The sequence below is a fragment of the Sciurus vulgaris genome, assembly GCF_902686455.1.
Source record: "Sciurus vulgaris genome assembly, chromosome: 14".
Lineage (NCBI taxonomy): Eukaryota > Metazoa > Chordata > Mammalia > Rodentia > Sciuridae > Sciurus > Sciurus vulgaris.
The window spans coordinates 77,775,637-77,789,859 of NC_136475.1; the positions used below are offsets into that span (position 1 = coordinate 77,775,637).

The 14,223-nt window shown below is 46.3% G+C and overlaps 1 protein-coding gene across 3 annotated transcripts; it reads left to right on the forward strand.

The window, feature by feature from the left end:
- The first annotated feature begins 252 nt into the window (after nt 1-252).
- CGREF1 (cell growth regulator with EF-hand domain 1) lies at nt 253-14,211 on the forward strand. Of its 3 annotated transcripts, none has more exons than XM_079110536.1 (6): nt 253-1,180; nt 11,700-11,802; nt 12,807-12,872; nt 12,964-13,034; nt 13,182-13,303; nt 13,504-14,211. In XM_079110536.1, exons 2-6 carry the CDS (start codon nt 11,717-11,719, stop codon nt 14,023-14,025), a joined length of 867 nt encoding a protein of 288 aa, XP_078966662.1. In that variant the 5' UTR covers nt 253-1,180; nt 11,700-11,716; the 3' UTR covers nt 14,026-14,211. The 3 variants fall into 3 exon arrangements, with proteins under 3 accessions (XP_078966662.1, XP_078966663.1, XP_078966664.1); XM_079110537.1 differs by lacking the exon at nt 253-1,180 and adding an exon at nt 1,217-1,349; XM_079110538.1 differs by lacking the exon at nt 253-1,180 and adding an exon at nt 1,368-2,122.
- The last annotated feature ends 12 nt before the right edge of the window (nt 14,212-14,223 follow it).

The following is a 14,223-nucleotide window of genomic DNA, read 5'->3' on the forward strand; positions in this document are numbered from 1 at the left end:
CACAGGAAGGACGACGGGTGAGAGTGGCTTGTTGCTGTGATGGCTGCTGATGGAAGGTCTCATGGGGAGGGAGAAGCTGAAGATTGAGACATAAGAGGTCATTCAAAAAACTAAGTCTTAGTGCAGGCCATATAGCCCATCTCGTAGAGTGCCTGCCTCTCATGCTGGAGGCCTGGTTTCGAGTCCCCAGCACTCTGGGATTGTGGAAATAACAAACAAACAAAACCAAAAAACTAAGTCTTTGGGTCAGTGAGTGAGGTTGCAGTCCAGGACCTAGGTGGAGGTACTGGTCACTAGGACAAAGCAGGTGACAACCCCGTTTTGCCCACAGAGCTACAGCCACACAATTGCAATGCTCTGTGCTGGCAAACAGCTGCCATCATGGGGATGGTTTCTCTTGACATGCAACCCCACCTGACCCTCCCCTCATGAGACTGAGCCATTCCTCAGTCACACAGTGACACTTTGCCTGGAAACAGCAGTGACAGCTCAGTGTCACTGGAATATCACTAACAATTCTGGAAGAGTTTGCCCAGATACGTTGATACATATGCTGCTTGTGTCCCATACTATCACACATCTAGACAATCAACCACACCTTGGCCATATCCTCTCAAGCCCCTGCCCACACTGGACAGTCACACAAAATACCCCCACTGTGTCACAAGTTCCTCATACCCACGGCCACATCCACCAGTCGAAATCACACACGTGAAGAGTAAATTATTACGTTCTGTTTTGTCACATACGTCTGCATCTCTCAAGCCCAGCCAGTTGCACCCACGGCATGACCACAGTTAAACACGCTTCTCGTAATACCAGCCTCGCCATCTGTCTCTTTGTCTCGCTAGCTGTGTGTGTGTCTGTCTGTCTCCGTCACACACACACCAGCCTCACCAGTCTCGGTCTCAGTGACACCAGTACCCCTCCCGTCCTCCGGCAGGACCACAGGGCTCGGTGGACCGCGGGGCAGGGGAGGAGGGCGGGGCGGCGGCTGGCTTTGCTCCGGACTCTGCCCGGCCCTGGGCGGCGGCTGCAGCCGGGCGGGCGGGCGACGTGGAGCGGCCACGTGGAGCCGCCCAGGGGAGGGCGGGCGGCTGGTGGCGAGGCACTGGCGGCGCGGCAGCCTCCAGCGCTCACGAAGCCGGAGTCCCAGCCCCTCTCCGCCCTGTCGCTGCAGGTGGGTCGGACCCCGCCCGGGGCGGGCTCTGGGCGGGCGCCGGGGCCGGGGCCAAGCGGCCTCCTGCCTCTGGTCGGGATCTTGAGAGCCGGTCCCTCTGCATCCCCTGTGGCCGGAGCTGGCCCTCGCCTCTGGGCACCGCTGGGGAAGAGATCATCCCTGAGAGCAGGTAGAGGAAGGGTCTGGAAAGCGCCCTCTGAGGCCCCTCGGTTTGATGATGGGTCCCAGAATTCCCCCAGGCCTTTTCCCTGGCGTATGGGAGGTGTTGTTCCAACAGCCCTGGGAGCAGCTGGCAGGAGATTCACCTCATCTGACAGATGGCGAGGTGGAGGATTGGGTAGGGCCCGAGGCTATCTTCTGGCTGGAAGTGGCTGCTCTCAGACCAGCTCAGGTGTGCTGCACCTTTGGCTTTGGAACCGCTGTCTCCTTTCTTGCCAGCGAGGGTGGGAATGTTGGGAGGCCCAGTGGCACCAGAGGGATAAATCAAAGGATTCAGTCCAGATAACTTCCCAACAGTCGACTCAGCTAGTAGTGGAATGGATGCTCTGTGAGATGCTAGGTTCCTGTCCTGGGAAGATTTGGGCAGAGATTGAATGACCTTTTGACTGGGATACCATGGAAGAAATGTTGGCACTGAATGGGAAGTTACACAAGATAACCTAGAACGCTGTGATGTCCTAGAGTCTCTGAAATACTTAAGGAGCTCCTGCTCGCTGCCAGTCACTTAGCCTACATTATCTCATTGCATCCTCCCCAAAACGCTGTGAGAAAGTGTGAGCCTCATTTTAAAACTGACGCAGGACTCAGACAGGTTGAGCAGCCTGCCTAGATAACACAGCAGTGACAGAGGTAGGATTTAATCAGAGGTCTAACACCAAGATTGAGGTCTCCTCCTATGCACTGATGCAAAAGCTTGAAGAAATCTGAAGCAGGAGGATCAATGTGTGTGTGTGAATGTGAATAACTTTATTGAATTATATCACACTGTTAAATAACAGTTATGGTGTCTTTCATGTGTTTATTAGGCTAATTATGTTCCTGAGCATTATAATTATAGGAAATGCTTAGGAACATTTTTATTTGACAAACAGTGGTTCAAGGACTCCTTTATTTCTGTTGCTTACAAAAGCTTTTGTAAATGCTTTAAAATGTGTAAATAGGAACAAATTACATTATACCAACCTCATTACACATTACATGAGGCATTAACCTGACTTTCTTCGAACAATGCAGGTGGATTACTTGTACTGAAAATGTCACAGCTGGAAGCATTACTTAAGTGAACATAACTCTAGAATTGGGAATGTAGCTCAGTGACAGAATGCTTGCCTAGAATGTACGAAACTTCAAGTCTGCCCTGCAATGCCACACACACACACACACACACACACACACACACACACACACACACACACTTACCCTAAAAGTCCACATGTAATTATTTCAGTTTTTGAAGTGGACTATAGAGGATGCTAAAGTTGTCAGAAGTGTTCAGAGTATTTCAGATTGATGATGGAACAAGTTGGGCAAAAGTCCTGGAGAGGAAACTGAAAAGTTTTTTAGGAGAGTCTTTTTGAAGCAGAATGTTAAGGTAATGGAGCACTGGAAGATGGATCAAAGAAAACATGATATCTGTAGAAGGCCTTGAATGCTCAGGTAAGGACTCTGGACTGTAATAGAAATAGGAGCCATTGAAGAGTTTGGAGCAGGGCAGTTTGAGCAAAATGAGGATTTATCTGATATGGGTGTATATAAAGAAGATACCAGAGGCAGAGATAACAGTAAAAGATTACTATATTAGTGTGTGCAAGAAAAAAATCACTATCCACCTAGTAGTCATCATACCTTTGTGTAGTAAATATTATCTCCAGTAAGTAGACAATGTAACTTAAGTTTAATGAGAATAATTAACTGATCCAGTGTCACAGGACAGTCAATACTGGAGCTGAGAGCTGAAAATGGGTCTGGCTGGTTCTGAAACTGTTCTCCGTCCACTATACGTATTGGATAGTTACATATGTGAGGGATGCATAGGACCGAGTAGAGGAGAGAGTTAGTGATTTATATGGGTGGGTCTCAGGACCAGGTATCTAACTTGCAAGGCTCAGTGCAAAAGTGATTTGAGAATTTCAAGACAATGACAGCAGAGCATTAGACTCTGTAAATAGGAACAAATCACATTATACTAACTTCATTGCACATGACACCCCAGAAAGGCCCTGTGTGACTACACACAGGTTGCACACCCACAAGGCAAGCCCTTACAAAGCTGGGGTTCCAATTATTATTAACCTGACCATCTCAAAATGTAGTGACTTAAAATAGAAGATGGGGAGAGTGCTGTGTCCTTTGGAATTCCACCAGGTGCTCCATTAAGCTTGCAAATGATCTCTAGCCTCCAGACTCCACCCACTCCACTCCCAAGCCTCAGACACCCTGCATACATACTTAGGGCTGAAAATAGTTCCAGCCCTGGCATTGCTCCCTGGCAGACTAGATTATTGGATAAACTCTTCACCTCCTAGCTGGGTGGTGGGAATCCTCTTTCCTTTTCTTCCTAATGTGTGAACAATGATGCATAGATTTTCTCAGTTTCTTTTTCCACCTTTCTTTGGAGCTATTCTTATGCAAGTACCTTAAAGAGGGGATGGCTTAGTGGCTTGAAATGGTACTGTTGACTTTATTCATGAGTGCAATCTGGGCAGGGCAGTTGGAGACAAGTACATTTCTAATCTTTCAGTGTTGGCTAGGAGAGCTCTAAGGCTGGGGGTTGGAATTGGTGAAGGTTTGCTCTCTGCCCTTGGGAAGCGTGAGTTCCCCAGGTAGCTCTATCCCAATGTAGTTTTTCCACATGGCAGTGGGTAGGGGGGTGGAACTAGAACTAAGAGAAAGCTACCCGGACCTGGCTGTCACCTAGCATCATTTCAGCAATTCACTGGAGAAGCCACTAAACCCAAATCACATGCAAGGGGAGGGGAGGGGAATCAGATTCCAGGTTTGGCAGGAACATCAAAGAATTTGCAGACATGTTTTTGGAACCACCACAGTTGGCCTTGGTAAGTAGATCGGGGGTTTGGAGGGTGCTTCCCCCTTGAGCCCAAACTGCCACCACCAAAGAATCAGTCTCTAGAGTTCACAAATGTCTCTTCTGAAAGGCAGCTGCAAGTGGATGGCAGTGCACTAAGCCCATAATAAGTTTTGACAGTTCTGAGGGATTTAAATTACTCCAGTGACTTCTGAGGTCTATGTCCCAGCAGAGAACAGATGGGGAAGAGAAAGCAATTTGAGGGGCTGCCGGTGGGAAGACAAGGAGGGAGGGTATGTGTGAAGCTCAGCCCAGGAAAACTTTAAGACGGAAATAGGTCTTCTTGTATGACAGGCGCTGCACTTTACAGGCCTTGTCTCATTTCTTCCCTATAGCTGTAGGAAGTACTCCCATCTGCCCCATGTCACAGACCTGAGATGGAGAACCTGAGATGGAGAAGGCTTTCAGCTAGTGAACTGCAAAGCCTGCATTTGAATTTAGGTAGCATGAGGTCAGGGACTATACCCTTGAACTTTGGGCTAGACCACCTTTCCTTAGCTATTGTTTCTCTCTCTCTCTCTCTCTCTCTCTCTCTCTCTCTCTCTCTCTCTCTCTCTCTCTCTCTCTCTTTCTTTTTAGATGGGGTCTCAGCAATTTGCCCAGGTTGGCCTTGTGCTCATGACTCACAATCCTCTTACCTCAACCTCCTGGGTAGCAGAAATTACAGGTGTGTGTCACTGCACCCAGCTTCTCTGTTTTTTCTTTTAATATGTCTTTTCCTACTTATATGTTTTTAAGCCTTAAGGGGGAAAAGTATAAGAAATACTACCTCCAATTGTCAGCATAGCACTGATAAGATAGTGCCTCACTTTTAGTAGGTGTCTAAGAAATATTAAAGAAATGAACTGGGGGTGTGAGCATGTGCTTAACATGTGGAAGCCCTGGGTTTGATACACTGAAAAAAAAAAAAAAAAAAGAAAAAAGAAAAGAAAAGAAAAATAGAAAAAAATTTAAATAATAATAATAATAATAATTATTATTATATTTTAGTACCGGGGATTAAACTCAGGGGCACTCGACCACTAGGCCACACCCCCAGCCCTATTTTGTATTTTATTTAGAAACAGGGTCTCACTGAATTGCTTGTTGTTTATTTTTATTCTACACACATTAACACTTGCCTTCTTAAGGATGCTTGCCCTCCTGGTCTTTGTCAGGTGATATCTGTTGGTATTTCCCATGTGTGTTTTCAACTTGGATTTTCATTCATCACTTTTATGACTATCTGAGATATCCAGCTTGTAAAGAGAAAAAGTTTATTTTGGCTCATAGTTTTGGAGGTTCCAGTCTATGCTGTTGGGCCCAGTGCCTTTGGGCTTATGGTAATGCAACACATCATGACAGGGAGGGTGTGGTAGAGCGAAGCTGCTTGCCTCATGACTGAGAAGCAAAAGAGGAAGAGACCAGGTCTCACAATCCCTTTCAAGGTCATGCCCCCAATGACCTAAAATCTCCCATTAGGCTCCACCTCTTAGAGATTCCACCACCTCCTGATAGCACCAAGCTGAGGACCAAGCCTCTAGCACATGGGCTTTTGGGGAGACATTCCAGATCCAAATGATAGCACCATAGTGGTGTTCAGCCCAGGGTCTGTACTTTTCGGCATTCTCCTTCTTGCCTTTTCTGACCAACTAGTCCTCTCATCCATTATGCACCCCTCATTGCACCATAGGGACTGGAACCCCCAGCTGACCCACCCTTCACACCAGCAGACTGGATCCAAAGCATCTCTCTGGCTCATTTACCCATTTATTCTGGTTTCTTCCAGCTGCCTAGCCACTCAGGCCCACGGTGGGCAGGGCCTTCTCACTAACCACCTGGGAAATGGGGCATACATCTCTGCAGTTCTTGGATTTCTATTCAGTGGCCATGGGTGTTTTAAGGGAGATTTCTATCTTTGACTCTCTGCTGAGGCTGCACCCACTGAGGACTCAGGTAGCTTCCAAACCCTAGCTGCTATCACTGTCTCCTTGAACTTGACTTAAGGTGTCTCTTGCCATACAGAGGTTTAGACATTTTTTTTTTATACTGGGGATTGAATAAATGGGGGATTGAAAAATAAAAATAAAAAACGATATTTAACCATGCAGAGACAGGGTCTTGCTAATTTGCTTAGGCTGACTTTGAACTTATGATCCTCCTGCCTTAGCCTCCTGGGCACTGGAATAGCCCTTTTTTAAAAAAATTCTTTTTCATACATGTATATAGGGTAATAATGTCTGTCTCATTCTACCATCCTTCTCATCCCTTTATTTTTTTTTTCTCTACCGGTTGTGATATTGCACATTCCATTTCTGTTTCTTCTTAGCGATTATTCTTATATTTTAAATTGCATGTTTAATAAAATTAATCAGCCTGTCCACTCTCTTCCCAACCAACTTCACTTTGTGTTATTATTGTCAGATATTGTAGTTTGAGCCTTTTTTGCCCTATTAAGCTAATTATCACTGCCTAATAGTCTGTTTAGATTTACTCACATATTTTCCAATTCCTTTGCCCAACATTTTTCCTTGCAATTCAGATCTCCCTTCTAAGATTCTTTCCTAAAAATTATTCCTTAGAACTTCCCTCAATGAAGAAATGTTGGTGATAAATTCTCTAAGTTGTTCATCTAAAATTGTTTTCATTTTACTTCTTTGAAGATTTTTTGTTCCTGCAACACTGAGAATTGAACCTAGGGCCTCGTGCATGCTAAGCTGAGCTCTAACACTGAGCTATACCCACAGCCTTGAAAGATAATTTTGTTGAGAATAGAATTCTAGAAAGCAATTGTCCCCTGCTCTCTGAACACATATAAATCCTCTATGACTGCATTCTGGCATTATTTGCTATGGGGAAATCACTGTCAGTGTCATTACATTACTTCTGAGATGATTTGTGCTTTCTTTCTGACTGCTATTGTGATCTCTTTTTCTTGATGGTCTATAATTTCAGAATAGGTCCAGCTTTCTGGATTAGAATATTAGTGTTTTGCAACCTACTGGAAAAATCCCAGCTATTGTCTCTTCAAATGCTTCTTCTATGTGATTTTATCTATTATTCCTTCCATCCTCCATACCACTTAACCTTTGTTTTATATTTTAACTCAGTAAACTGCATTCTGGATAAGTTATTCAGCTCTATTTTCCCATTCATTAATTTTCATATCAGCTATGTCTCATCTATTTAACTTACCTGTTGCGTTTTTAAAAAATTAACCTTTTATTCCTAAAAAAAATTTGGTTTGGTTCTTCAAGCCTACTTGATTGATTGCTTGATTGATTGTGGTACTGAGGATTGAACCCAAAGGCACTTTTTCACTGAGCTACAGCACTTTTTTAAAATTTATTTTTAATTGTAGATGGACACAATACCTTTAGTTTATTTATTTACTTTTATGTGGTGCTGAGAATAGAACCCAGTGCATCACACATACTAGGCAAGCGCTCTACCATTGAGCCACAACCCCAGGCCCACGCTACAGTCCTTTTTATTTTTTATTTTGAGACAGGGTCTTGCTAAATTGCTTAGGACCTTTCCAAGTTGCTGAAGCTGGCCTTGAACTTGAAATCCTCCTGTCTCTGCCTCCGGAGTTGCTGGGACTATAGGCATGATCATTTTTATACTCTCATATCTTTCTCATAGTTTCAAGTTTCCCTTCAATTTCTTAAAGCATATTAAATATACTTACTTTATACTTCAGCCATGATAATTCCAATATAACAATTTAATTTTTGCAGGCCTACTTTTGCCCACTATTGTTTTGCTGGGTTTCACTCTCAGTGTCTTATTCCTTCACATATTTATAACATTTGGGCTAGAGTTCGAATTTCTTGAAACTTTACTAATGAAAATCATTTGAGGACTAAATTGGAGTTGAGTCCCTCCTGAGAAGATATGTATTCTTCTGTCAGTCAGCTGAACCCACTACCAACCAGATCCCTTTCAAAATAAATTATCTCCTCTAGGTTTTCTGAATCATACATTTGCATTAATTCTGTCTTCAAACCTACATTAGAGCAAATTCTCAGGGAAGCCAGGTGCAGTGGCACATGCCTGCAATCCCAGCGAAAATTGAGTTCAAAGCCAGCCTCAGCAATTTAGCGAGACTTTAAGCAACTTGTTGAGACCCTGTCTCAAAATAAAACATAAAAAGGCCCGGGGGTAGGACTCAGTGGTCAAGCACCCCTAGGCTCAATTCCCTGCTACCAAAACAACAAAAACAACACAAAAAATCAAATTCTCAGGGGAATTTTTTTCTTCCCTCTACCTGGTGCCAAGGTCAAGATAGGCAGGATTCTTTGCTTCTTTTCTTCATGGCTAACTTTTGTTCACCCTTGTATTGAGGGTGTAGCTATTTAGAATCCCAGCTTCACATAGGAAATTTCCTATTAGTCTCTTCATATTGGCGTACCCAGGCTTTATTGCTGGTCTCCTCTGCTGCACACAGCACCCAAACTTCTTGCTCAAGTTCACATGGGTTGAGTTTGACAGCCACTCTTGAGGCAAAAGCTGATGTCAACCTCCAGATTATTGTTTCCACGGTGCTTTTGTGCACTAAGAATTTCTTGCCAACCAATGCTTTTGAAAAAATACTCTATTTTTATCCAACTTGGTAGTTATTTTCTTTGGGACATTTACTACCATACTATAAGACATGGCAGTCTGGACATTTTGCTGGCTCACTTGGCTACTGGTCTATGTGTCTTTGAAGGTGACATGTTGATATGGAGATGTCTATTCCAACTGCTTATCTTGAATGAGCCCAAGACCGTGTCTCCTTCTGGGCACAACAACTAAAATCCAAGGATCTGTGGTGCTGGCAGGTGTTGGCAAACACTTTGAGGACAGCTGTGGTTTCAACATCCTTTTGGCAACTGGGGCTTAGAGATACCAACAAACTATATGTCTTCAATATGGCTATTGGGGCCAATCACACCCACAGAAAAATAAGACAGATTCTGTAATCTTCATATCTTCACCTTCTTGTGAACTTCCATGTTTTGCAAATTCTTGCTCAAGGCACTCACAAAAGTAGAATTTTTGTTTCTCTCTCCATGAGCCAGATGTTCATCTGCTCCACCCCTCACGAGAAATTGATGTCCATTTTGGCAGTGGTTTTGGGCTTTATTTGGGGCTGTGGAACTCTTGGAGAATCTGATGAAAGCTGTGTTTCCAGAGGTTGAGAGTCAACTGTGGAGTGATCCTCATATTTGGGTGCAATACCTAAAATTACTCAGGTGCAGAAACAGAAGTTTAGCAAGGCAAGGATCTTAATTAGTGCAGGTTTATTGCAAGGTGAGGGAAAGGCAAGTGAAAGTGAGATATACCCTGGAGAGAGGTCTCCACAGATCAGCTAGGGACCTAATGAAATGATTAGGTTTTGGGCTTTTGTTAGGATAGGAAGCAGGAATTTGCAGTAGAGATGAATCTTGGAGTGGCAGGTAGCCATTCCTCTCTGGACCCACAGCTTATCCTGTCTGTTGCCTGTTTGGGGGAAGTCATATGCCTGTGCTGTGTGAAAACTGAGGGCAGCCAGGCACAGTGGTGCAAGCCTGTAATCCCAGCAACTCAGGAGGCTGAGGCAGGAGGATCCCTAGTTCAAGGACAGCTTCAGCAACTTAGTGAGGGCCTAAGCAACTTAGTGAGATCCTGTCTCAAAAATAAAACATATAAAAGTGTAACTCAGGGGGCTGGGGAGATAGCTCAGTCGGTAGAGTGCTTGCCTTGTAAGCATAAGGCCCTGGGTTCGATCCCCAGCAACCCCCCCCCCCAAAAAAAAAGGTAACTCAGTGCCCCTGGGTTCAATCCCTGAGGGCATGTGTCTGAGTACTTGGGTCACTGGGTCCTTTCTGGCCTAGCTTCTCCAGCGAAGGTCATATAATAGTCAACTGACCCTCAGAGCAGCTTGTGGGTACATGTGACCTTGGCAACATGATGTGCACCCATAAATCCATGAAGGAATGTGATGAACATCTTCCTGGAATGTAGTGGCTAGGGAGACTGGTGATGCCCTTTAGTGACTGAGTAGTCTGCCTACCTTTCCATAGCCCTTATGGCGTGGAGCGATGGATATGGAGTGTTCTGCATCAATTGCCAGTCAGGGACCCTTTTATAGCCACCCTGTCTCTCATTTCCCCTTCTACCATTCCTGTTCATCTCTAACTAACTAACTACACTAACAAACCTCCCTCTAGGAAAATCCAGTGTTGGCAAGAGTGTAGGGTACCATGCCAGAGGGTTCCTAATCCTCTGCTTTGACCATCAAGCATCTGACAATTTTTCTCCCGAGAGATGGGTTTAGGGTCTCAGAGCTGAGCTCTGGTGGGCTTTTGCTTCCTGGGAAACTCACATTATATGTACACACACACCTGGAGCTAATCAGGAAGCTTTGTGGTTTTTTTTTTTTCAATTGATCTGTTTCATAAGTTGATCTGATTTGACTCTTTCATGTAATCAAGTGATTGTTTTTGCCTATGAGCCTACATAATGTAGATCTAAGGGAAAATTATTATTATTATTATTTTTTTTTTATATTGAGATCTGCTTTTCCTAACTGCCTTTGATAAACAGCAACTCCTGGGGCCACTGTGGTGGGACCTTTATGTGTTGCTTTCAATTTTTCAAGGACTCTGTGCCTTTTGTGGATTTATCTTTCAGTATGCTATTTTTGGGGGGAAGCGGGTACAGGGGATTGAACTCAGGGGCGCTCAACCACTGAGCCACAACCCCAGCCCTACTTTGTATATTATTTAGAGACAGGGTCTCACTGAGTTGCTTAGCACCTCACCTTTGCTGAGGCTAGCTTTGAACTCTCGATCCTTGTGCCTCAGCCTCCCGAGCCACTGGGATTATAGGCAGGTACCACCACGCCTGGCTCCAGTATGATTTTAATAAGCACAAGCTAACCATCTGTCTCCCTGTTTGTGTCTCAGTTTAGGTCTTAGTCTTCATATGATCTAACCCTTACCCTAACCCTGAATAGCTAATCTGATCTTTTCCCTTTGTGTTTGTAAAATAAATGGCCTGGGGCTGAGGATGTGGCTCAGAAGATTGTTTTGCCTGTCAAAAAATAAAAATAAATAAATAAATAAAATAAAACCTCTGGTTCAGTGACCTGAACTATAGTTAAAGTGCTACCTTAAGTGGCACCTCTCTGAGCCCCCTGCAGGCTGACAAGGACAGGATGCATGTGCTGTGCAGAGGAGCCCCTGCCCCCAGGACTGCTTCCACAGGGCAGCTCTGCTCTTCCGGGCTGGAGCTGGAGTAGGATCGATTTTGAACATAGTACCATGGAAGATTGCTAAGATCCATGCAGGAGTCTCCCCTGAGCAAGAGTCGTGTCCCCTGCACTGTAGGTAGAGACAAGGACAGAAGGCACTTCCACCTGACCTAACTGGTCCCCAACATGATGGCAGACACCCCTGCCCCCTGACACTCTAATTCCATTCCCAGTTCCAGTTCTCGGAAGGATGTTACTTTGGCAGATGAAAGCATTAATGCTGCCGCTGCTGCTGCTCCCACTGAGTCAAGCTGCTCCCAAGGATGGCGCCGCGAGGTAAAGGGATTAGGAGGGCAAGTCCCACCTGGGCCAGGAAGAGTCTCTGGAGAACTCAGAGGGTGTGGTGGGCGCCTCTGAGAGTCAGGAGACTGGGGTGTAGGCTCCCTGATCTCTGAATCCCCCACTCCAACCACCTGCCCCGTGCCTATGAGAATGTCACAACCTTGGCATTCAATACATGCTTGCGAGAGCCCTTTGGAAGCAGAGTATTCAGGGCTGCAGTCCTCTAATCAAGACCTACTTATGGCAATGCCAAAGAAATATAGGTCATTCCCACATCACTTCTGTTTTATAGACTCACTTTCTGAAGGTCTTATTTATTTATGCTGGGCAGCTGGATATACTGGGTAGGAATGGAGACAGATTCAGGAATAGTGGCAAAGGCTGGCCTGTGACCAAAATGACTCCAACAACTCCTGCCAGCTTTCTGGCATCAGTCACAAGCCTGCATTGACAACGGCAAACGGATAGCTCCATCTAGAACTGGGAGCACATTTTGAGTTTTACAGAGACTCTGATAGGTTGAAATCCCAAAACTGACATATGCACCCTCTGCTTGGAAAAAATAAGAGTTAATTGTAATCATGAAGCAAACTGTGTCTATCTAAACCTGGGTGATACTGCCAGGCTTAGCCAGAGACCTGCTTCGTGGCTCCCAGAACTGAAGGAGAAGGCTGCCACGATCCAGGCTGTTCTCCGCTCACTGGGCTATCTCTTAGGCCCCTGAACTTGTGTCTACAAGGCATGACCTCATCTGCCGCTACCTCACCTGATACTTTCTTTGGGTTTTCACTGAACATCTAAATAAGGCAACTGCAAAAACAAAATCTGAAAGCAGTAAGGTTCTGCTGCCAGGGAGGCCAAGGGCTTCTTCCCTGCAAGGCTGCTGGGAATTTGAGGGAACAAGTCCCTTTGGTTTTGGGGAGAGAACTCTGCTGAGAGGCACGGGTGGAGGGTTGGCAGGTTGGGCTCTCTTCAAGGCTGGTTCTTCTGTCTTCCAGGCCGGACCCTGAAGTACAGGCACAGCCCCTATCCAACCCCTTCAAGCCAGGCCCAGAGGGACTCCGGTGAGTAGGCTGGGCTGGGTCCTTGGTGACTAGGTCAGGCCTGGGCCTGTGGATTGGCCTTGCCTGGGCTGATTTGCCACTTTTCTAACAGACTTCTGCAGAACTACCTAAAGGGACTAGAAAGAATGGAAGAGGAGCCAGAGCACATGAATCGGGAACAGGGTGAGGGGCTGCTGGGCCGCTGGGCTGCTGGGTATGGGGCTGGGGTCTCAGGGCAGCCAGAGCTGGGACTGAGCCCCGGTTGCCTGTGGACTCCTGCCTTCTCCACCTGTCCCCAGCGCCTCTTCTAACTCAGCTTCTCCTCTCCAGTTCTGCTCTACCTTTTTGCCCTCCATGACTATGACCAGAGTGGACAGCTGGATGGCCTAGAGCTCTTGTCCATGTTGACAGCAGCTCTGGCCCCAAGAGCTGCTGACTTTCCCATCAACCCGGTAAGCTCTGCTGGAGACTGCAAGAGACCCAGCTCCTTGGCACTTTGGATCTTTTCATCATGACTCTTTACAGATTCCCTGTAGGGGGGAAGGAGGGCTTAGAGCTCACATGGCAGGAATGGAGGATGTGGGGGAGGAACAAGGTTCCTGGGAACATCTCTGGTCACTAGAGATCCCATGGTGACTCTGTGCTTCCACAGGTGATCCTGGTAGTAGACAAGGTGCTCGAGACCCAGGACCTGAATGGGGATGGGCTCATGACCCCTGCAGAGCTCATCAACTTCCCAGGAGAGGCCCCTAGGAATGCAGGGCATGCAGAGCCCAGAGAGCCCCTGGTTCCAGCACCCCCAGGACCACAAGCTGCTGGGAGGCAGCCACCGGTAGCTCAGATTCCACTGAAACAAGGAACCCTGGAAGCCCTGGGTCCCAGAGAAGAAGCTGGAGGCCAGGAAGAGGCCAGAAGGGAGTCCTTGGCGCCTACACAGGAGGCTGGGCATCAGGCGGGGGCTGAAGGGGACACCCCAGGCTCTAGAGGGGAGGCCAAGGGACAAGTAGAGGCTGAAGGAGATGCCCCAGGTCCTGGAGGGGAGGCTGGAAGACAGGCAGTGACCAGGAACAACGGAGGGGAAGCCAAAGAGCTTCCAGGAGAAACACTGGAGTCCAAGAACACCCCAAATGAGTTTGAGGTTCATGATATTCAACTGGAGAATGATGAGATGTAAGCCTTGAGGAGAGAGGCCTGCACCCCTCATGTTTTCAAAGGGTAGGGGTGTGTATGTTGGGAGAGGACCACCTCTGGGTCCCCTTTCTGACCCCAGAAGGTGGCAGGTCTTTCTGTGTAGCTCAGGGAGACTCTAAGTTGAGAGGCAGCTTTTAGGCCCAAATGAACAATAAACAAATGGAATGAATTCTTCCCCTGG